The sequence below is a fragment of the Emys orbicularis genome, chromosome 2 (assembly GCF_028017835.1).
Source record: "Emys orbicularis isolate rEmyOrb1 chromosome 2, rEmyOrb1.hap1, whole genome shotgun sequence".
Taxonomy (NCBI): domain Eukaryota; kingdom Metazoa; phylum Chordata; order Testudines; family Emydidae; genus Emys; species Emys orbicularis.
Window position 1 is genome coordinate 182,710,467 of NC_088684.1, and position 25,414 is coordinate 182,735,880.

Consider the following 25,414-nt stretch of genomic DNA (forward strand, 5'->3'; position numbering starts at 1 on the left):
CTAGTGTAATAAGTTTTTTTTTTTTTTTTTTTTAATGAAAACGGCCTTGCTATGGAAACATTTCATTCATGTACAATGGCTCCTTTCTTTTTTCTCATGACTGACAGCTAGAAATGTGTCCTTCGGCATGTCAGCCACACCTGAAAGCATACTTTCGCTGATTAGAAGGAGGCGAAAGAGAACACGGGAGGACATGTTCACCAAGATAATGAACGCCTCTGGGACAGTTGACACAGAGCTGAGAGCGTGGAGGATTTCACTGTCCGAGAAGTTAGACATGGATATGGAGAGCAGGAAAGCTTCCAATGAGCAAGAGCTTACGGCGCAGGATGAGATGCTTTGGATTATGAGGGACCAAGCAGACATGTTGAGGCATCTGGTTGAACTGCAGAAGCAGGAGGGTAGAGTCCCTCTGCAGACCCTGGTGGACAGCCAGCCAGCATCGCCTGGTGCAGAATCACCCTCCCCCAAGCGTTCCATGATTCGTGGGCAAAAAGTCCATTATCCCTTTCACTTAACTCAGGGTGAGGGTACAAGGAACAGAAGGTGCCCATTCACAGACCTTTGATGGTCTGGAATGTGGTGTTGTTACACAGCTGAAAATGTTTCTCCCATGCAAACTTTACAACCTCTTTTCCCCAAGGTTACCTTTTTTTTCTGCTCTCCCTCTTATGTTTGTTAAATAAAGTAAATGGATTCAAGAAATAAATGTTCTTTATTGAGTAGAAGCAGTGGGCTTGGGTGAGGGGTTGGCTTTACAGGGACAGTGATACAAAGCAGGTGAAGGTTTGGGAAAGCACAATGCAGACAAGCAGCTCACATTACTGTGACTCATTATTGAAACGGCTTTTCAAAGCCTCGCAGATATGCAGCGCCCCTTGCTGTGCTCTTCTTATTGCCCTGGTGTCTTGCTGCTCAGAAATAGCTGCCACGTGGTCTGTCTCAAATGCCCACCCCTGCAGAAAATTTCCCCCCTTTTTTCACAGATATTATGGAGCACACAGCAGGCAGCAATAACCAGGGCTGCCCGATGGGGGTGGGGGGTGGGCAAGTGGGGCAATTTGCCCCAGGCCCCCACGAGAATATAGTATTCTATAATATTGCAACTTTTTTTATGGAAGGGGCCCCCGAAATTGCTTTGCCCCAGGCCCCTGAATCCTCTGGGCAGCCCTGGCAATAACCATGGGGATGTTCTCTTCACTAAGGTCCAACCTTGTTAGTACACTTCTCCAGCGCCCTTTCAAATGACCAAAGGCACATTCAACCACCATTCCGCACTTGCTGAGCCTATAACTATTCCTTACTGCTGTCCAGATGGCTGGTGTACGGCTTCATGAGCAATGGGAGCAAGGGGTAGGCTGGGTCCCCCAGGATAACTATAGGCATCTCAATGTTCATTTTGTGGTCTGGAAAGAAAGTCCTGGATTGCAGCTTTTTGAACAGACCCGAGTTCCTAAAGATGTGTGCGTCATGAACCTTTCCCGACACTCCCACGTTGGTGTCGGTGAAATGCCCCCTGTGATCCACCAGTGCATGTAACACCATTGAAAAGTATCCCTCTCGGTTTATGTACTCTTTGGCAAGGTGGTCTGGTGCCAAGATGGGAATGTGCGTGCCATCTATCACCTCACCGCAATTAGGGAACCATCCACTATGTCCTGCACATTTCCCAGACTCACTACCCTTCGTAGCAAAAGTCGATTAATGGCCTTGCAGGCTTGATTCCCCACTGACCGGTAACTGTCTGGCGTTGCAAGCTTCCAAATAGTGATCGCCACTCGCTTCTCCACTGTAAGAGCAGCTCTCATTTTTGTGTTGCTGAACTGCAGGACAGGGGAAAGCTCTGCACAAAGTTCTTGGAAGGTGGCCTTCCACATTTGAAAGTTCTGCAGACACTGCTCGTCATCCGATACCTGCAAAACGATGCAGTCCCACCAATCAGTCTTTGTTTCATGGGACCAGATATGGCACTCAACAGAGTGCAGCTGCCCTGTGGCTGCCAGCAGCAACTGTGAATTGTTTTCTTCAGTGGCTTGCAGCAGGGCTGCTTGCAGGACATGGCTATGTTCCGCATAGTGGACCCTACTTCGGCTCTGGAAATTCTGCAGGAAAAGGCACGAGGTGTTCGAGATGCTCATAGCAAGAGTGCACAACTGAACAGGCTCCATGCTTCTGGGGTTATGGCGTATGCACGGCAGTTTTAAGATGCGAAAATCTCTGCGTTGTTTGCCGTTGAGCACAGTGCATCATGGGAAGCAGATGCAATGTTCCCATTCTCCCCTGCGACAATGTTTTGGTCCCATGAGGCATTGCACAAACTTCCCAAAACACACTGCAGCAAGTTGCACTTTGGGACAGCTACTGGGAAAATACAGTAACAGTAGTTTGCCAGGGTGTCCTACAGTAAAATGCTATAATAAACCCATCACAATTTAAAGCTGTAAAGATGTAGTAGAAATGTCCATACTAGTAAGAAGTTCTCCTGATGGCTGTCGGTGATCTTGCTTCTTCCTGGTGTCTATTACAAGTGGTTTAATTATTTATTGGAAATAATATTTGCTGTAAATATAGCCTGGTTTTTACTTCACAAATCATTCACAAACTGGTCCTGGTTTATTCTAGTTCATTTGTTATTTGTAAGTATCTACCAAATAGGTTATGCAAATAAATTTCATTATGGTTTGTTCATAAACTGCTCACAGCGATTATTCACTAATCATGTGTAGTCTTGAGAGTAATTGGTCACCTAAATTAAAGGGTATTTTTTGTGCTTCCTGGCAGGATGACTCGAATAACACACACGATGAATAATTAATTTGAAATAACAAATAAAAGACTTATGGTGGGAATTTGCAGACTTGCTACAACTGAAGAAACTTTTGGGATTCACAAGCATTTTCACAAATACCTGGCAGCTATCCAAATACCTGATCCCTACCAGTTAATAGGAAAATGATTTTGCAACTTTTATTCACTAAAATGTTCACAAATCATTTTTGAAACTGTATGACTCTTTATCCCCTTGTTTATCAGAGAAAATGTAGGATTAATTACACAGAATTCACAATTACCACATGGAGGTTTTTTCATATGCCTGCCATGTTTAGTAGCGCAGGCTGCTGTCAAAGATGATAGGGATGTTTTTGCTTTATAACAATGCTGTTCCAACAGTGTGGAGTCAGTCTGGGGAATATTGCTTGGTGTGTTTGTCAGTGCCCTGTGCTTGTGTCAAGATTCAGATTGTATATGATACCATAGTACCAACTGAAATTCTACGGTGTAGTACAGATATGTCTGAGACAAAACCCAGGATCCAAACATCTTCTGGAACTGAATTCTGTAACTTGGGTTGAACAGTATCTTTACTTTGCAGTGTATGTTTCTGTATCCTTTACCAGTTGTGCATCTTCTCCTGCAGGAGACCACCAGGTAGCCTTTCGACTCCAAATATTACTCTGAGCATAACATGAGGCAAACCTCATACAGACTGCTACATTAGTAGCTTCACAGAATTTGAGGGAGGTTTCACCTAGTAAAGACCAACCATGTCCATGGGTAAACAAATGGCTATTCCCCAATATATCTCTTATGGATCAATTGGTTCCCAGGAAGATAAATATAATGGAACCTAATGCTTCAATTCAGACTTGTAAGTGGCTAAATAATGTATCGCTTTCAGATAGAAAAGGAGGAATCCTTCCATCCTCCAGCTGTGACAATTGGAGCTTATCAAGTACATCCCCACTGGCCGGATTTTTAGGGGGCCAAATTCAGTGATGCCATAAGCAGCAGTGATGTAAGTTATAGACAGTGGGTAAGATTCTATTCTCATGTACATCAGTGATAGTGGGAGTAGCTGAGATCTAAATCTGACCCGTTGTGTAAATTGGTCAGAAAATGAGTATAACTGGGTATAACTGGTGAGTATAAGTAGCATAACTGTAGGGAATCAGGTATTTGGAGCATGATTGTAACTTGCATGTTGGCAGCAGAAAGAAGAAAACTGAAGCTGGACAAAGCAACTAAAAGGATGTTGAAAGAGAAATACACAGGACTAAATACAGCTCTCATTTACATGCGGGTCACTTCATTGAAGTCAGTGGAGCTGCACCTAACTCGGTGTGCATGTAGGGGAGATAGTGCATCTTAGATTTGTTTTGAAAACAATTTTAAGAAAAAGAAAAACGTATATATTTTCTCTTCCAAAGAACTTTTTGCTTTGGAAAGATAAACTGGATAGAGTAGGTTCCTGCTTGAAGATGCTTAGTGTATAAAACATGTATAGGTTTCAAATTGGTTTTGGTTAGGAATTGAGATGTACGGAATAAGGAAAGGAGCTCTGGCATTTCACTTGATGCTTTGGAAAACAGGGATTGAAGAAATCTTATCTCTGCACCACAAAGTACAAGATGTTTCCTGAAGAGCTTTCTATTTAATTCAGATAATCGATGCTCAAATGAGGGTTATAATGGTAAGTAGTTATGTTATGCTGCCTCTTTTACTACTGCCTGCAGGGAAAGAAGGGAAAATGCCGGAGTGTGCTATTGGTTTTAAGTGATGCACATGGCTTTGCACTGGGGTGGATTTCACCCTAACTGAGGGTACTGTGCCTATGGGTCATGTAAATAAAGAAGGAAATAAGAACACACTAAAAGGGACATTGCTACATATCGCAGGTTCAACAGTATGATGACTCCAGGGACTCTCAGCTGGGTCCTGTTCAGATGTTGTTAATGACTACAACAGTGTACATTGCTTTAGGGTTGTCATTTTAGTCCTCACTGAAGTCAGGTATTTGAAGCAGGACTGTAACTGAAGTCAGTCTTTCAATTGACTTCACCAGGAACACGATCAGGCCCTTAGTTGATCAATGAGAAATGTTTCACCCTTTCAAAGAGAGAGAGATTGGTTGCAGAGCAGAAAAGCACAGAGATGGTGAAGTCTTCGGGGAAAGGACTGCGCACCACAGAGAGTCTTTAAGTGGAGCCTCTGAGCACCATGGTAACAACAGTATTCAATGATGATAAAAGTAAAGGATTATGTGCACAAGGGCAGCTGATGATGACACCCTGTTTGCTGAGCATGATTTAAATTAATGCCTATCAATAGACAACTATGGCTGTATCTTCAATTCAGAAATCTTTTGGCATGATGGCTTTCCCAGCAGAAAAATATCTAATTCAAAAGTGAATGTAAACGTCAGTACTAAAAATCACAAACTACTTTGCCACATTTGGGTCATGCTAACAGTAACATGAATATATGGGAACCAGTTTTAATTATATTGTAACATGGAAACCAAATCAAGCAATGTGAGTTTTTATCAGGGTTTTAAAAGTCTTTGGAAAAATTTTCATTCCCCTTGATTTTCAGAGAGTAGGGAGGGTAGAGGCAGGACTTTGCAAGGCAGCACATTATGGAAGTATTTAAAGCCTAAAAGCCTAAAAACAAAACAAAAACAGTTAAGGGTCAAATCATCTCACATCAGTTATTCTCCCGGAGGAAAATGGAAAGTCCAAGGCTGCATCTACACTAGCCATGTTAGGGATGGAGAACTCTTCCACCATTACCCTAGCGCTGCTACAGCTCTGCCATTGGTAGCCACAGTGGAAGTGCTAGTGTAGATGGCCACTGGCAGTCTTACCATAGTGTTGTCTCATCCTGGTTAGTGTTCAACTAGATGACATGGTGCTTTAAATACCAGTGGCTGCTGGCACTTTCTCTGCAGTTGACTTCAAGACCTGTGGTGACCCCCACCAGAATTTGTGAGCTCCTTCTCCTGTTTTGATCAGCTTATAGAGGGACCATTGCAGAGCAACACCGGTTGCTGGACTACAAAACCTGGGCCTGCTGCCACCTCAGCCCTGTCAGACCCTGCTTGCACCAGAGCAAAGGAGCAAGTCAGGTCTCAGACTTTCATTCATCATCCCCCACATGGCAGTGGCATCAGTATCTTTAAGGAAACAATGATCCTGGTAATCATTTCTTGCTGCAAGTTTTTTGGAAGGTGAAAGTTTGTAACAATATAAAATACGACTACAACTTGCAGCAGTGAGCTACAGTGGATCAAGCCATCAGAGCTTCCTACAGCAAGACTCTAGTCCCGCTGACAACACCACCTTATGTACTGCGATAAATAAAATCTTCAAGAGTGTAATAAAGGTGATGAACGTGAACTGCATTTCACTATAATGGGATATGTTTTCTACTGAGACACAGAACAGTAGGGAGTCTATGTGTAATAAATAGCCAGTGCTTCCCAATCTTTATGTCAAAAAGGAGACTATAGTACTGTGAATTGCAGTGTTCATTCAGAAGTATGAATGCTACTACCCTTAAGTACTGTGATTTAGTTATGGCAGTGCTGCTATGGTTCAGGGGTTGATGGTATTTCTTTTATAAACCTTAGTCTGAGGGGCTCCGAGGTCAACTTTTTTCATCAGTATTGTGTTCAAGAGTAGACTATAAATTCTCAAACAGGAGTAATTTGGGAGGATAAAATTACTTTAAAGGTGTTTTTTGTTTTGATTTTTTACTTTTATGATGTCAAAAATGCTTCAGCCAAAATATCAGACTAAGGCCCAGATTTTTTAAAATTATTCGTGTGTTGCTCCACTCAGTACTGCAATACCTAACTGATTTAGGAGCCTGTCTTAATCTCAAAAGTAACTTAGGCCCTGATCCTCAAAGATATTTAGGTGCCTGACTCCCATTAATTTCAAACGTTAGGCGCCTAAATGCCTGTTACTTTGGCTTAGGCTCCTAAACCAATTGGGCACTGCAACAATGAGTGGAACAACCTGTAAATAACTTTAAAAATCTGGATTTAAGTCCTTTTTTTCAAAAGTTGCCCAGGGTCAAATTTTCAAGGTATTCAGGCACTTAAAGATAGACATCTAACCTGCTTAGACACTTTTGTCAATCCCATTAGGCACCTAACTCCCATTGACGTCAATTGGACCTAGGCCCCTAACTTGCTTAGGTGCTTTTGAAAATCCCAGGAGGCACTTATTTGCATTTTAGGTGCCTAAATACCTTTGGAAATCTGGCCCATTAGGCTTCTAAGTCATGCAGGCACTTAATTTTTACCCTAAATCTTGATTCATTTGTTTGAAACAGTCACCTGCAGCTGCTAAAGTGAAATACTTGGAATCAGATACAGCAAAAATATTCCATAGATTTTATTCCAAGAATTGTTCGCTGCTCCTAAATTTAACTTATAAAAGTAAGTAGAGTTAAAAATGGATTTCTCTTCGAGGTCAGTCATAGAGCATATATGACTCTTTCAAGTCTACATAGTTGAATTACATATCCTTATTTTTTAACCAGAAACCAAAATATACTTTCCGCTGTAGGTTTGCAAAGCTGCATGTATGCTCAAGTTCCCTTTAAATGATGGGAAATATTCATGTGTCTTATTACAAGAGTATTCACCTGCTCTGCTATGCGTTGTTAGGCAACAGCCTGGTTTTATTAAACTCTAATCCCCCATTCCTGTATCTCAGCTTTTGTCATTTTAAGTCTTGGGCCAAATTTAGTGCTGGGGTAAGTGAGTGCAATTCCCAATGGGAGTTGCACCTACTTATTCTGGGGTTGAATTTGTCCCTCTGTCTAGGTCTGCCTCTCTTCCAGCTCAGTTCTGCAGCACAGAAAGGCTGGCTGGGAAGAAGAGCAAGGAATGTTTAAAAGGTAGATGAGGGCTCAGCTGAGACAGATCTGATAAGCTCCTTCAGTATAAAATGTTCTTTATGGCTGTTCTGCTCTTATGAAAAGATGCTAAATCTGAGTGGTTTGTTCATGTTACCTGGTCTCTGGAATAAAACTGTGGGCTCAAAATGTATCCTTTGAGAGTGGTTATATATTTTGCTACAATGCTGAGACACATCAACACATAAAGAGCTCACTGCGTTATAGAGGTTGGCTTGTTGTGTATAGAGTCTAGCTTTTTGCAAATGCTTTCAAAACTCAATTAAAAAAATAGAGACCCTAACTATAATCTCTCTCTCTGTGTATATATATAGAGAGCGCTAGCTATAATTTAATGTTACAGGCACTACGTCATGGCTACAGAAGTGATCTTAGCAAAAAAAAAAATTTTGACCACAGACAATCCTACTGACTCACCCACCCACCAAAAATTTACTTATTCCTGTTCCACCCTTTCCCCAAGAAAAAAAAAGCTAACTGACTTGTCAGGGACTGGGGCATGGGCAGTCATGCCTAATGGTCAGAGCAAGGCTGGGACTGATCGCATAGAAATTATCACAGCTGCAGGCTTAAGCACTGAGCAGTTGCTAGCCAACACCCATTGCTGGGTTTAAGAATGGACCTGGCAATGCCACTTAGCCAATCAGGTGCTCTGGTCAATGAGGTGTTATAGTTGCAGTTAGTCAGCTGATCCAGGCTCAGCTGCAGGCCCTGATCTCTGACCATTCTAGTCCCCCATTCTCACACCTCTCTGCATTAATGTGAATGAACGAGAAGAGAATGAGATTGAGTCAGATTAACGTCAAGGCAGGCAGCTCAACTGAACTTCTACTACCATATGTAGAGGGCTACTGTTCCAGCCAGGGTTCTGTTCACCTCTTCTGCTCTGCATATGAGCTGCAGATTGTGACAGAGTATTGGAGGTAGAAGAGTACAAAGGGTGGAGACCAGGGACTATGGATGTGATAGACTGAATGGTCGGGTGGGTGGTGAGGATATGAGGCCAAGACCTACAGTAGAAAAGGGGAAGAAAGAGGAGAAAGGAGCAGAGAAAATGTCTGGAAAAAGGAAGAGAAGACAGAAGCACAGAAAATGTAAGGAGAAATCCGCACTCTTCCCTGCCCACATTCTCATCCCATGAACACTTCTCTCACTGCCCACCTAAACATCCCCTCTTGCTAAGACAATGGCAGCTCCTAGAGGCTCCAACTAAGATCAGGGCTCCTTTGGACTGGGCACTACAGTATACAAACACATAGTGAAAACAGATCCCAGTAGACACAGAATGGGACAGGAAACAGAGAGGTGCCTTCCCCTAGGTCACACAACAAATCAGTAGTAGAGCTAGGATTAGAACTGAGGTGACCTGAGCACCAATCCAACATCCTATCCACCAGGCTAATCTGCATCTCTTACCATAGGCTTTTCCCCTCCAAGACAAATATGCTGGAAATTGAGTGTGGCTATATGGTTGCTCTATAAATTATCCTAAAATATAAATACACTCTCAGACTATAAACATTTGCAGGAATTCAAACTCAGCTGATCAGTTTCAGAAATACCTATCTAATTTCTTTCAGATTAATCAAACAGTTGTATTTAAAGGTTAAGTTCAGGTTCTACTGATATTACTGCAAATCCTAAGAGTTTTTCTTTACTTATTGAAGACCTCAATTGAGCCTTGGTTACATCACATTTCAAAAAGCTAATATTCTGAAGAAGCCAGACTGAAAGGTACAGTCAAGAAAATACTCAGTAGAACACACGTGTGTGGATAAATCTGCTGCAGTTTATTTTCTTTCCAGCACAATTAAAATTTCCTGGTGGTGACGAAGGTGCAGTTGGAATAATTGCAGCACAACTTTTTAGCTCTGTAGTCAGTTCTCAGTCATCACTCATACTGGTTATTTGTTTTGTCCAATGTCTATGAGAGTGGTATGCCAGGCCCAGGTTTAGCGTTTTGAGGCAGGCCCTAAACTGTAAGGGATTCCTGCCCACTCATGGGTTAGGGAGCCTTGGGTTGATCTAAAGTAATGGTGCCTAGAGAATTGCACCTTTTAGTTTCTGGCTGCCATAGTAAAGGAATTTTCTGTTACTTAAAGGGCTAGAGCTGTATAACCCAGTGCTTGGAGTAAAGCTGGCAGCCCGCAGACCAGACTGGACTAATACATTACAACACTCCCAGCAATGCCCTGCAATAGGGCCAGTTCTAATAACTCCCTCACTGGTCAGCAGCACCTATGCTCTGATTTGCTCTGTAAGAGTTGTGATTTGTTCTGCTTCACATGCCGTGTCTATTCTCTCTTAATTAACTGTGTGTAACTCCCAGTGATGTTAATGGAAGTTTATGAATGCGCATCATAAGAAAAGACCCCTGAGGCTAGCAAGGAAACTGCATAAGAGTTACAGCTGCTAGTCTCCCTCCTAAGAGACCAAGTGTCACTTCTGAAACATGTTCAGTTTTCTCAGTCTGGATCACTGGAAGTCACGAGGTTGCTTCTGATGTAGGGTCTCCCATGAGGCAGCACCGAGAACAGCCTTATCTGTGTACATCTGCTTATTCCAGCTGCCCCCTTCTTATCTTTGTTGGTGGCATTATTATTGTATACGTATTTTACAAGCAGACGGCAACTTTCTGTGCTAACGTACTCCCCCATACAATCCCACTGACTTTCATTGGGGTGTACAATGGATAAAATAGGTTAGAATTTACTTTATCCAGAAAGACACTTAATCTGCCCCCAAAGAACTTACAACCTAAAATAGCTTGAGAGTGATGAATTGGACAGAGTAGATGGTGGGTCTCCATCTAGCTATTACTTTTTAATGATGATGTTTGAACTGTAAGTTCATTTACTTTTGGTGACATCATAGCAGAATTTTTGGAAGCCTTCTCAATCCATCGCTAACTTCACACATTCAACAGCTGATCTCCTAGGGATCTACTGCACACCCCTTCCATCCATCTCCACGCTGGTCATCCCCTACCACAGTGACCCACTACTTTTCCTTGCATGATAACCTTCTCAAGCTTATTTCTGTCTCTACGCCCACAGTGACCAAAGTACTTAAGTTTGCACCTGTTGATTTCTGAGAACAGTCTGCTCCTCTCCAATAATATTTCTAACACTAAAAAGTACAGGAGATGGAATAAATCGGTTCTTGCTAGGATCTGAATTAGGATTTCTCAGATCCAAAAGAAACTGGTTCAATACTTGAACTAAAGAAAAATTACCATGATCTAGCGGTAATAAACATTGCTGTGCTGTGCTCTTCCAGCTTTTCAACCACAACTAGGGGAAATCAGAACACGATTATCTCATTTTAATAAAAATACAAGACCCTAACAGAGTGTTCCATCACCGTGTATATTGGGTGAAATTCACCCCTGCATGGAGGGCCAGAAAAAGGCATTTTTACGATTTAAGTCATGCATAAAACCTCAAAACTGGGATTAAGTGAGTCTTAAATGGTGATTAGACATTGTGCTTATAGCTGCACTGTGTTAATTTCACCCAGTTTTGATTTTCATTAAAAGTTTGTGATCAAAACCAGAACTCAAGCAAAATTCATGTAGAGTTCACCCCACCCAACCATAGACTGCCATTGAAGTCAAGGGAAATTTTGCCATTGTCTTCAGTGCAAGCAGAGTTGGGTACATATTTTGTAGGATTGAGACACACACTGCTCACAGTGACATCAGTACGACTCTGTTGTGCCAGTTTTTGCAAAATGTGAACAGAGTAACTTCAGTCATACTGGTGCAACTCCATTCTGCTAACAGTGAACAGTACTTGGCCAAGCCTGTCTACTTAGATTTTATTTAGGTCCTGTGGTAAAATAATTTATAGCAAGAAAAAAACAAATGTTACTTTTTGATACAATGCACAATAGATATGAAATACAAGAAAATAACTCCTTTGGTGTCTGTTTTTTTCTCTTTTCTTTGCAGAATATTACAACACTTCAATACAACTGCAGAAGATTACACTATCATTTTCACATCTGGAAGTACAGCTGCACTTAAGCTGGTAGCAGAAACATTCCCTTGGATGCCTGAAGGCTTGGGGCACCCCAGCAGTCGATTTTGTTACCTAACTGACAGCCACACATCTGTGGTGGGTATGAGGGGGATAACTGCTGCGATGAATGTGTTATCTGTTCCAGTGAAACCCAAGGAAATTTTATTATCTGAGAAAAACAGAGTACCAGCTGAAGAACAGAACTGCATGACACCTCATCTTTTCTGTTATCCAGCTCAGAGCAATTTTTCAGGTATCAAATATCCTCTTTCATGGATACAGGAGATAAAATCTGGAAAGCTCTGCCCCATCAAAACACCAGGGAAGTGGTTTGTTCTACTGGATGCGGCTTCATATGTCAGTACCTCTCCATTAGACTTAACAGTTCACCAGCCAGACTTTATCCCCATTTCATTCTATAAAATCTTTGGATTCCCTACTGGTTTAGGAGCATTGTTGGTAAACAACCAAATTGCACCCTTCTTGAGGAAAAGTTATTTCGGAGGTGGGACTGCAGCTGGCTACCTTGCAGGAGAAGAATTTTACTCCCCAAGACCATCTGTAGCAGAAAGGTAATGTGTTCTTTCGCAAAATCAGAATTCATGTGGGTGTTGTTTGCATTAGAAAAATTTATGTGTTCTGGCAGTGCTTATTTATTAGACTATGAAATAAATCCATATTTACATATGCACTTGTAAAGAGCTCAATATCTAACTTGGTATTCGAACATTCCGTTATCTTATTAAAAATCGTCATAAAAATATCCTGTCCTTAGCTTGACGTAGTTTGTTGTGACTGGTAAAAATATAAGCATTCATGTGGTGACATGAAAGTCAGTCATTGGCTTTATTTAATTTAGAGCCGAAGACCTCACTGAAATAATGCTGTGTTTTGGAATCTCCAAATTCTGAGCAAATAAACCACAGTAGGACATATATGGTGATGGGCCACAATTAAATTTAAAGTTAAGGTCCATAGGTACACCAGGTAAAAGGTTTTGAGATTGCTATTAATAGGAGATTAATCAGAGTAATAGTCTATGTGCTTACAATACAGTATATTACATTGGACAACTATTCCAAGGTCTGTTGTGATTCTGTGAGCAGGAGCTGTGCCTGGAGGAGGAGCAGTTCTCAGGGAGGGGCCGGAGGGTTGGCGTGTAAGGAAAGGTGGGGCTGTGGACACGTTACTACTCTTCCCAGACACACGTCCCTCTGGGACCTGGAAAGCTGAGCTCAGTGATATTTGGTTTTTCTGCTCCACTCCCGCAGTGCTAGCAACCACCTATGTGGATGCACTGAAGAGATGTGGCTCTCTCCTGTGTTTCTCATGTCCAGCACAAGTGTACAGAAGGCAGGCTTAAGGTTAGCCATTAATATTAAACTACAATAGTTGGGGGGAGGGATAGGATGTAAAACCAGTTGTGCCCTTCATTCATTTATAGAAATGACCATCATAATGTATATGCACATCAGCCTGTATCCGTAATCATTTACCTGTCTCTGCTTTACATATAGTGCAAACAGTTGCATGCATTCTTCACCTAACTGTATGTATGACTACATTTAGAACATTTAGAATGTTCCGCATGTGTGCAGTGGTACTTTCATTTTGGCTGCATTTTACAGTAGCAGGCTGTTTATTATCTCCCGAATGATGACCGACACTGAATGTACACTTAATGTTTACTTTTAAATATATTGCCAACAGCCAGCCCAGCCCAGAGTCCTGGTTCTGAGCTCAGTCTCTTGCTTCTCAAGCCAAGAAGGGTTAAAAGTTGGAATCTCCATCGCTGGAGATTTTTCAGAGCAAGTTAGACAAACACCTGTCAGGGATGGTCTAGATAATACTTAGTCCTGCCTTAGGTACAAGGGACTGGACTAGATGATCTCTCGAGGTTCCTTCCAGTCCTATGATTCTTTTATTCTAAGTATGATGGAGGTATTTGAAGGTTGTGGTAGTGAGGGTAAATGGCACCAAAATGATATGATCTCAGGGAACCCCTGCCTCCCATCCAAAGCCAAGTATAAAATGAGCATTAATTTAACCAATGCAAATTTCAACTAGGGAGTACTGTATTTCTAGAGGTAATTGGGAATTGGTTGTTATGAGAATGTTATTCTTTGAAACTGATTGTGTGTAAGATAAAATGTTCTGAAATATTTTTTGCTATTTTAAAAATAATGTCAGTCTGTCATTGAACAGAGATCTGTTTATAGCACTTATTTCAAAAATATTTAGGTGACGGGCCCATTGTGAGCCATGCTATTTTGCCTAAAAGGCTCTGACTGTGAGCTTTGGAGGCTGTGTCCTATTAAATCCAAAGAGGCTAGTTCTATTTATTTCCACTACAGAGTTGGAAATAAGGCCATTTTTCAATCTGATTCCTCAGATAGGCTGGTCATGTGTCATCTAATTTTCAGATATGGGGGCCTCAGATACCCAAACCCTACCACTGCATACTCAGGCACATAAATGACCGTTTCACATACCAAAGAATCAATATGAGTAACCGACTGCTGGATTTTAGTCATTGTGTTTGAATATTGACGTCTAACCCTTTATTGATTATTTGAACTAATAAAATTTTCTTGTTATTCACATTTAGCATATAGTCAATGCTGGCCAGAATTGTAACGGTATTATGCATGTCTAAAGTTTTGACTACTGAGGCTGAAATTTTCAAAACTACATCAGGAATTTGCATATCAAATTCCCATGAGAAATTAATGGGAATCTGTGTGGCTTTGAAAATCTCGGTCTGAATCTCTCAACTATTTAGCAAGACATTTCTTTACAAGGTTATGGGATTTTTTTTTTACATGTTATTTCTAGTCACAACATTGGACAGATCAAACTATTGGGACCCAGCTGTTATGTTTAAAATGTACTTCCTGGCCATCATTGACAAGGCTAATATGCTAACCATATTTCTGGGCCCATGATTGATGCAAACAGGGTCATCTGTGCTCATAGAGACAGTAACGGTTGCCAAGTTATAACTCTGCCAGCTTCTATTATCAGATGCACCTCTTTAAGGCTCCTTCTGTCTTTTATCACTTGATATTTGTATGATTTTAAAGTACTAGTTTCTTAAAAGTGCTAAAAAGTTCTTTTTAAAGTGCTAGCTTCACACTAGGAGGGAACATAATAAGAGATATTCAGATTTATATTTTATTTCAGAAGGAAACTTTTTTTAAACTAAAAAATATTCACAAGGTAGATTAGAAAATGTATCTCGGAAACCCATCTGGCAGAAGGAATTCCCTGTCCTCACATAATCAGGGCTTAGTTTACTAAGGAAATGGCTTCTTCCAAGACTGTGTGAGACTTGAGTGGAGATTTATAAGGTGGTGTAATTCCTTCTCAAGGCTGACACAATTGATACTTTTGCCTTATGGATACACTTTGCTGATGTTACTTCCATATTGAGAACATCAAAATAAGGTATAATTGGCATCATCTTGGACTCTTTTAGATTCCATAGACTCACTTAAATTCACCTCTGATTTTTTCCCATTGTATGGTAGTAATCTCTCTTCCTATCTCTAAACACACTTAAAAACTTAGTTTTTTATATTTTCATCCATGTATCAAACAGCTTGACAGATTATTATCGTCATTCAGAAATCTAGCCTCATTTTCTGTCTTTTTTTCTGCACAGCAGGGGATAATAACATAATATGATTTGTACAGCAAGTATGGAGTGATAAAATATTCATCCTCTGCCCTATTTTTCCTTTGTATTTGGGATTGCTATTCCGATGCTGATCATTCTGGAACACTTAACTAAAATACACCAGAAGCTGTTTCTATGCCTGTCAATAGAATGGTTGTGTCTATCCACTAATCTGGAGTATCCCAACCTGTTAACTGTTTGTTTGGGAAGCACGTTTCATTTCTGAGTGTATCTTTTAAGAACAACCTTGAAATCCATTCGCCCCAGGGTCTACACAAGGGCCAATGTACTACTTAGCTCCCACTTCAAACACATGTTAAAGGGCAAATCCCTATCACAGTATGTAGCCGAATTACGTTGGCTGGGTACTGGGGAGTGCTGCAGGAGCAGAAATCTCTGCTCAGGGGTGTGGAGCAGCAGTAGATCCACTTTATGGAGGCTACTTCCACTGACAGGCTGTCATAAATGAGGGGGAGGAATAGCTCAGTGGTTTGAGCATTGGCCTGCTAAACCCAGGGGTGTGAGTTCAATCCTTGAGGGGGCCACTTAGAGATCTGGGGCAAAATCAGTACTTGGTCCTGCTAGTGAAGGCAGGGGGCTGGACTTGATGACCTTTCAAGGTCCCTTCCAGTTCTAGGAGATAGGATATCTCCATTAATTAATTAAAAAATTAAATTAAATAGCCTCTGTCTATTGCACCCCTTCTCTCGGTGGGAGGAAAAGACCAGAGGATCTATGTAGTGGTGGATACTCTGGTCCACTCCCCGACTCTACTTTAAACACACTCTCCATACCAATAAGTGGGGATCATCTATGCACCTGTGTTGCACACAGTGAGGGCATAATACCTAAATGGCTCTATCTAACCCTTGATAGATATCCTATCTCCTAGAACTGGAAGGGACCTTGAAAGGTCATCAAGTCCAGCCCCCTGCCTTCCCTACACTACAAAAGTACACCAGTTCCATGCCCACCGAGTAAAAGGCAATCTGTCCTTACTTACTTAATTGTAGATAGGGCTTGTATAGGGGGTCTATATCTGGATATATTTCTCCCTATTAGCTAGTCCTGTATGTTCAAAGACTTTTGTTACTCTATTATTTCTGTGGCATTATAGTATTTAAAGTGCTAAAGGTCCCTATAAAAAAAATCCTTGTTATTTTCTAAATTTAAAATTCACAAAATTACTAAGAAAAAATCATCCATCCCTAATGTTTGTTCTCTCACTCTGTCTCTCTCCTCAATTGCTTTAAGAAATGTGATTTTGGTGACTGGAAAGCTCAAAGGATCATTAAAGAGCTACCGAGACTTTAATCTCTAGGCAGTACTGGGTTTACTACGGTGCCAATGGTGCCGTTGCCCTGGGCCCACACTCGTAAGGGACCCATAGGAACTACATATATATATTTAGGTGTACACATCGTGAATCGCAATACACACATTCTCTATTGAAATGTATATAGTAAGAATTTGGTGCTACATTTTAAAAAACAAACTATTTGAAAAGTATATATATATTTTAAGTGCCACATAAACATATTGTCGTGGTGTTGTAGTTTACATTTTATTTCCGCACTGCAGTCATTTACAGTAAGGCGCGTTGCGTCACACTGTCAGCGGTGTAATGTGCGTATGCACATACTGTAGTTTCCTGCAGGCATGGGTGAGGTGCGAAGCAGGAAACTATAAACATAGAATGAATGAACAAGTCCAAGTGATAAAGAAAATAATTATGAAAAAACATTTAAGTGGCACTCAAAAATGGAAGCATAAAGCAGAATCAGAAGATCAGAATTCAAAACTGCATTGCTTAAGCAGAGACTCTCGGTGGTGATACTAATACTACTAGCAGTACTAGTAATGATGATGAGCATATAATTGATTATACTAGTATGGCAGCAGGTGCAGCCTACATTGATCATGACTCTGAAGAACATGTTGTTTCTTCTAATGAAATCCTTTTGCCAAATAAAGAACACAGCAATAACCTGCTTCTGCAAAATACACCAGCACGATTACCTTCCTCTGATGCTGCCCTGTGGACTGTTGATGTTTTCACCCAACAGTACTGCATAGACATTTCTGCCAAAATTGTGATGGAAAATATGCAATGTCATCAAGACCACATAAGGACAGAACAAGGTAATTATAACTTTTTATGGTTTTTTTATACATTACTTGAGTCATTTTATGAAATCAAGTTTTTCCAGCAGGGGTTGACTTAACCATTAATTTTGTGAGACAATTGAAATAAACAGATTTTTGTTGTATCTAAATGTAAAAATGTACATTCTAAGTTGCTCATTACTATACTATGTCCCACAAGTGTGTCTTTTTTCAACTCAAATGTTGGAGCATGTGCTTTGATATTAAAATGTTTTTGATTTTAGGAAATTCTGTGATATAGCCTTCAATCAAGTGTCCCTGAATGTTAGAACTATTGAAAGGCCCTGGCTCATATACTCACCATCGACTGGCTGTGTCTTCTGCTTTGTGTGCAAATTGTTTTTTCTGAATAGCACATCTGCACTAGCCAAGACAGGATTTGATTCATGGGATCACACTGGCAGACTTGGTGACCATGAAAGTTCTACTAAGCACCAACAAGCTCTCACCCACTTATACAGTGTGTTTATCGAAGACTCAAACCCTTGATAAACATATAGTAGATGGATATATTAAAGAAAGAAATTACCGGACAGAAGTGTTGAAGCAAGTCGCATCAACAATAAAATTTCTGACAACACAAGGTCTGGCACTGAGAAGGACTAATGAAACCTTTGGCCGTCTTAATAGTAGCAACTTCCTTGACTGCTTAGAGTTCTTAGCAGAGTACGACTCTTTCCTGGCCTGCCAGCATTGATTCCATGCCAGATATTAGCCATACTGATCAGCTGACATTTACTGTGTGCTATGTGCTGAATAACTGTAAACCTGTGGAACAGTTTTGGAATTTTTCCAATTACATTGCATACAGGTCTTCATCTGTTTAATGTTATCAATGAAACCCTAAGTGACGAACTAAATAACAATCTAAAGGACTGCAGAGGTCACACATGCAACAGTGCTAGTAACATGTCTGACACTTATTCTGCTGTGCAAGCTCAGGTAATTGTGGTCAACAAGAAAGCAGTGTACATCCCATACATGACCCACTCACTTGATTTATGTGGTGTTGCTGCTGCAGAGTCATGCACTGATGCAATTAATTTTTTTTGATTTGTCCAAAAACTGTATGTGCTTTTCTGAGGATCGACTTATCGCTGGAGCCTCTAGCGAGATTCTCTGAATGAGGAGACATCTGAGGCCAGTAAGAGAAAACTTTTCCCCAAGTGCCTCAGTGACACAAGGTGGTCAGCTTGAGCGGATGCACTTTGCAGTTTATCATGCAATTACAAAAGCTACATATCTGTGCCTCAGGCTCTTGGTGTGGACACCCTGCAGAAAAGTGACACAAAAGCAGACGCAAACCCATTAGTTGAAACCATGGATCAGTTGGAGACTGACAACAGTTTGGAGTAGTATCCTTACAAGAATAAACAAAACAAGTCAACTTCTGCAGTCTGAAACAATGGACTTAGGCACAGCTGTGGCACTGCTGGGGTGCCTATCTGAGTTTGTTGCAGCACAACGGAAAATTTTTAAGGAATACCATGAATCTGCGACCTCTTTAAGTTCTACAACTAACTTTCAGTTAAAGTGGCAACATCGTCCAAAGCATATGGCTGATGATAGCACACAGCTGGAACTAGGAGTGCTGGGGGTGTGGCAGCACCCGCTGGTTTGAAGTGGTTTCCATCATATACAGGGTTTACAGTTTTGTTCAATGGCTCTCAGCCCCCCCACTATAAAAATTGTTCTAGCATCTATGGATGATAGTGAAGACTCTGCTGTTGTGCTGACTGGTGAAGAGAAGTTCAAAGTTGAATCATCCTCTGCCATAGTTGACTCACTTGTCAGCCATCTCAACAGAAGAATTAATGCATGTTAGAAATAAACAACCATTTTTTTTTTTAACAGGTGACCTTAACAGTCACCGGCTTGTCCTCGTCCGTACCTCCACGAATGCAAGTCGACGCCACACCATTCTATTTTGATGCTAGCACGTTCTTTCCATTTCTGGCCAAAGAGTTTTGTCATGGGATCGACACAGCGTGTTTTTGGTCTGCCCAGCAATCGCTTGTGGTCTCTGGGGATGCAGTCACTGATGTGGGTTGTCCACCTATTGTCTTGCCTGTAGACTACATGACCCGCCCAGCTTTGCTTTGACCTTGAGAGTACTGCTGTTAAAGAGTCTCTCAGATGTTTAATTGAATTCTATTCAGATAACCTCAATGAAAAGATCTTTGAAAAATGGGTACAGTGGTGCTCACTTGTAAAGCAATTTGCCTCCAAGCCATTATCACAAGCTCTGCCTACACCACTGCAAATGCTGACCATAATGAACATGCATAATTTGCAAACAGCCTTTCCAAATGTCTTTACTGCACTACGCATTTACCTGACACTACCAGTCTCAAACTGCAGTGGAGAAAAGTCTTTTTCACATTTAAAAAGGATAAAAAGTGCTACAGTGGGTCAAGAAAGACTTGATAGTCTTACTCTATAGACTTCTCCAGTTTAACTGAAACATTTGCTGCAGCAAAGGCATGCTGAAAAATCCAAAGACATTTTTCATCTCTGTAAATAGAATGATAGCTACATGCAATGGTTTTGTTGAGTAAGTTATTCACGTTAATGCTTGTTATGTAATATACAAATTACTTATCTGAAGCAAGACTAATATGAATAATGACACTGTAAATAAACTGTATTAAAGTTTTTCATATTTTTTATTTTAAAACAGCTTTAAGTCTGCCCCAATTTCATACAAAAATTTAATTCAAATCCTGGTAGTTCCTATGAGAAATGTGAAGGGTGCGATAGTGCGACAGTTCCCTTTTAGTGGGAGCAGCACACGACTACTGTTTTGGCCAGCTTTGGCTTTTGTTAGCTGTTTTTTTACCCACTGGGCTTTATTTTGTATTTTTTTCTTTTATAATTTATTTTATGTATACTTGTATGTATTCTTTTTGCCCTAGGGCTGCCATTGCTGGTACCCTAGTGGCAGCCAGCTCCATCTACAACTTAAACTTGTAAATAAAACCTGTGTGCAGTGTCAGACAACTTCTGTATCGATCTCCTGTCTTTTACAATCATTCCCCATGGGGGCCCACAAATATGTTTGGCACCGGGCCCACAAAAGGTTAATCCGGCCCGGTCTCTAGGTCACCAGTTCAAATGCATCTCTAGTTGGAAGTTAGCAAAAACTATTTGATGGGTCTTTTAAAGGCCTGGTGGTCTCAGTCCAGTTTCTAGTTGATTAGGTGTCCACATTATGAAACCACCAGTACTGTTGACAGTCTTGTTGGCACTTGGCAGCGTCAATAGAGACATCAAGGACTGACCAGGCTGCAGAAAATGAACTATCCTCCCCTGACAGCTGACAGGACTGTCGCGCTTGAGCTGAGCAGTGTAGGAAGCTCATGCTGCTGCTGTCCTGGTTCTAGGGATAAATAAAACACTTCAATTTCCAGTGCTATCAGTCTGTCAGCTTTCACAACCACCACCAAATTCATTCTAAAAGAAAAGGTGTAAAAAGGAACAGGGACTTTTTGCTTGCTGAGTTAATATCTATTCAGGTGACCTATTACTCTTTCCCTTCTCTGCTTCAAGTGTAAATATGTACCAGAAAGCCTCTTACAATTTAGTCTGTCATCTTTTTAGAGGTTTGATTCTGGCAACTGGCATTTTATATTATATTGTTCTGCCTGGTGTCACTATAGCCAAACATCATCTTGAGCACTCTGTGTGAAGAGCAGTGAAAGATTTGCCCACCGTTGGCTGATAAGTGTTTTCAATATTCAGTATGTACCCTAAGCATATTTGTAGTATTCTGGGTGATTATTTCTCAGTAATAAAGCTGCATTATTGCCTGAAAACGTAGAGGGACTTAACACAATCACAATAAATCCCCAGTACAATTCACTGAAAATTTAAATATATAAATAAAGAAATCCCCAAGGGGTTGAATATTCAAGTCGAAAAGGCACTGTTAATAAATAAAGGAAGAGGTTCTCTGTATTGCATGCATACCTTTTATTTGGTCGCTTAGGGCATGTCTACACTGGAATTTTGCTTCTGTTTTAACTAGAGTTATTGTTGTTGACTGCCAGTCAACCTGAGTTAGCTAACCTATTTGTAGGTGCTAGTCTAGACTAGAGGTGGGTGACATTTTTCAACTGAAAATCAATGGGAGTTAGGTGCCTCTGAGGATCTGGGAATATGTCTGTACAATTTATTAATTCCATGTGAGATTGTGATCCCTGTGTATCTGTGTTGGGGTGCAAACTTCATTTTGAATGTGCAGCCTTTTGTCTTTTCTATTGTCTGTTTGCCTCCATGTTGGGTTGAGATTCCAAAGGCTGGTTGCAAAAGAATAACAATAGGAGGTAATTGACGCTAACTACCCAATTGTTAGAAATCTAGTCACTCTAGACAAAAGACTGGTCCTTGCCCAGGAAGTCACCTTAGCCACAAAGTCACCTGGCAGGGGATTGTACTCATGTGGGGAAGTGGGAAAGGGTGTCCCCTGACACAGGGTGGTGTAGGTTTTAAAGGGGCAGAAGCTGGTCTTCTTAGTGGGACAATTTTCTCCAGTCCATGAGGGAGAGGCCACTCTCTTCATGGTGAAGCCTGCCTGAGGCAGGGGACATCCTGCCTGCCTAGCTTCCTGGACCCAGGTTGTCCCCCAAAGACTCCATAGGAAAGGGTGAGATAGAAGGTGACATGTGTGTAGTGCTTGTTGTTTTGTATGACTTGTACTCTCCTGTACCTTACATGATTAAGTATAAAAGCGCATAAAGGTACTAAACTGTGTGCAAAGTGTGTGACTGTGTATTAACTGCTTCGCAACTGCTGCATGCCCCTGAGAGCGTTAAATAGTAAACCAGAAGCTTCATACCTTTTGGGTGGAGTTCTGGGAGAGTAACCGGGGTATCTTGGGGGTCAGTGTTGGTCCTGGGGGCCTAGATCAAGTCAGATGAGGAGCCCCATTTCAGAGAAGGGATAGCAGACTGAGAGCCACTGCCCAGGAAATGTACCAGAGAGGCCCAGGAATGAACCAGGTCTGCAGACTGATGAGGCTCCAGAAGCTTAACACACCCTAGGGAAACCAGAGCAGCAAAGGTTTGGATTCTCCTCACCACAGCAGCCCTAGTGGGTGGAGAGGAGGGGGTGCTCGCTAGGCACTGTCACAGATCCTAACTCAAGTGTTTTTATAAATCACATTGGGCAGCAATCTGTCTCCTTGGGAACCTAAATTTGGCCTCTTGCTTTAGTTTTCTGGGTGACAGGGCAGAGTCTCCCTGGGCAATTGTGGCAAATTCTGCCCAGAAGCATGCACAAGGGGGGCCAAGCAGGGGCACAGAGCCCCCCAGTAATCATCTCTGCCACCGCCCTTAGCTTCTGCCGTGGCCCCTGCCCCAGGATTCCCTCCCCCGAGTCTGCTAGGGTGAGAGTTGGGTTAAGCGTGGCTGAAGAGATGTGCTTGGGAAAAGCACTGCAGCTAGCACTCCTGCTGAGCCCCACTAGATGGGGCCAGAAGCAGAGAAGCTGGGCTGGTAGCACAGTCTGCGAGAGGGAGCCCGGGAAGCAGGGCCCAGGGCACTGGGTAGGGGGCTGGTGTTTAAAGTGGTGCTCCCCCCCTCCCAGAAAAGTAGTCACATTTAAATCCCTGCGCACACCCCTGATTCTGCCTCTTTCTCCAATCTGGCCCAAAGTCATCATACCACAAACTCAATCTTAACATTAACTAGAAAACCAGATTTATTATTTTAGAAAGAAAACAAATGTGGAGTTATACATGGGATTTCAAATGACGTATTGTGGGGATGAGAGCAAGACTTGAAGGAAAGGAATTCCAATGCACACCTATACTTGATTTTTCTCTTTGATCTAAGCTAAGGGAGTTTTATCTGAGCAAGGATATGTGTTTGCAATCACAATAGCAAGTTGTCATGAAACATGTTTGACCATGTGGTATTCCTACTCTCAAATTAGAATCAAGCCTTCGCCTTAATTCTCTTGGAGAAACTTTGTAAACTTTTAACGCAGGCTGTTGGGATTTTATAGCATTTGATGCCCAGTGACAATTTTATTGTATTGTGTTATTTGTTGTACTTTGTAGTTTTCACATTGGTTACTGATCATATCGTTTGATAAAGGAAGGAAGATATTAAGTAGTTCAGTGTAACAATAAAATTGTTCATTCCAGGACTCTAGTTATAGGATGTACTTATACAATTCATGATTAATCATATGTAAAAAAGTGATGCTGGCTTTTGATCCATACAGTATTTAAAATATACACACCAGTCCTGTTCAAATAATGTTCAGGAACTGATTTAAATCTAAGACCAGGAATTAAAGCATCTTGCTCTATTTTTGCCTCCGGCTGTTCTGCCAGGAATGGTAGCAAATCCTCTATGGTATACTATATAATTAGTATAGTGCTCCTGAAACCTTAGCCACAACAGCATGAGTTGAGGAGGACAAAGTGGGAAGCTGTAACTAGTACCAGGGGGTTAATTTAGACACTCAACATTATTTAAACATAGTTTTTATGTGTTTCAATTCCTTTGGCGTGTGCTTTTTAAATTAATTGACAGTGTCACTGAAATCATCACAAGTTGGCTATTGAAATTTTATTGGTTTCTTTGGAACCACTTTAATCTCAGGGTATGAAACACTGCTGGAGGTGCATCAAAATATGCCAAGCCTTAGCAATGCTAGATGGTGAGCTAGACTGTGCCTTTAGGCACAGCCCTGTGTAAGGCACAGCATGTAGCTATGACAACCCAAGAGCAGCCAAAGAAAGAAATTGTGGCTCGGGGCATGTCTACACTGTGGGGGCTACAGCAGCAGAGCTGCACTACCATAGTGCAGTAGACGCTTCCTGCATCCTGGAAGGTGTTTTTCTTTTGTTGTAGGTAATCCACCTCGCTGAGCAGCAGTAGTTAGGTTGACAGAAGAGCTCTTCCATCATCCTAGGTGCATCTGCACCCAGAGGGTTAGGTCGGCTTAACTACAGCACTCAGGGATGTGAGTTTTTCACACTCCTTAGCAACATAGCTACTTCGATCTAAATGTTAAGTGTAGATCAGGGTTTAGTCATTAATTCACCTTGTTCCCTGGGAAGAAATTGCTACTATCCCCTTCCAGTGTCAGATTATTTCCTTCCCTCCCCCATTACCCTCTCCCAGTGCTGGCAAGAATATTGGGAGGCAGAGTCTAGACACCACGTACTCATGGCACGGCATGTGTCCCACCTGTATCAGAAGTGTCAATGTAAAGAGGTTGAGCAGAGGAGGGAAGAAAGTGGGTGTTATTCTATATTTCCCTCTTATATCCTTATATGACCACATAAGGCTGGGCTGCAGACTGGTCCACTGTATATAGTATGGATTGAATGGTATAGTACAGGGTAAGCACCCTAGCGGGCCGGGCCAGTTTATTTACCTGCTGACGCGGCAGGTTTGGCCGATCGTGGCCCCCACTCGCCGCGGTTCGCCGTCCCGGTCCAATGGGGGCGGCGGGAAGCGGCGCGGGCCGAGGGATGTGCTGGCCGCAACTTCCCGCCGCCCCCATTGGCCCCAATGGGGGCCGCGATCGGCCGAACCTGCCGCGTCAGCAGGTAAATAAACTGGCCCGGCCCGCTAGGGTGCTTACCCTGGCGAGCCGCGTGACGAACGTTGCCGACCCCTGGTATAGTACAAACGAGTGATGAAACACAGTCCCTGTCTCTAAGAATTTACACTCTAAACAGACAAGCAGAGACAAGGAGGAAGAGGATGAGCTAATGGTAACCACAGAGTGGGAAAAGGAAGATGAAGGGCAGAGGGTGAACATAAGAACCGCCATACTGGGTCAGACCAAAGGTCCATCTAGCCCAGTATCCTGTCTTCCA

The 25,414-nt window shown here is 41.8% G+C and overlaps 1 protein-coding gene across 1 annotated transcript in view; it reads left to right on the forward strand.

Annotated features, from left to right (window-relative positions):
• MOCOS (molybdenum cofactor sulfurase) overlaps positions 1 to 25,414 on the forward strand; it is a 386,193-nt gene that overhangs the window by 151,983 nt on the left and 208,796 nt on the right. The window contains exon 4 of the mRNA XM_065397684.1: positions 11,660 to 12,301. Within this exon, the coding sequence (XP_065253756.1) occupies positions 11,660 to 12,301 (642 nt within the window). The remainder of the gene's footprint in view (positions 1 to 11,659; positions 12,302 to 25,414) is intronic.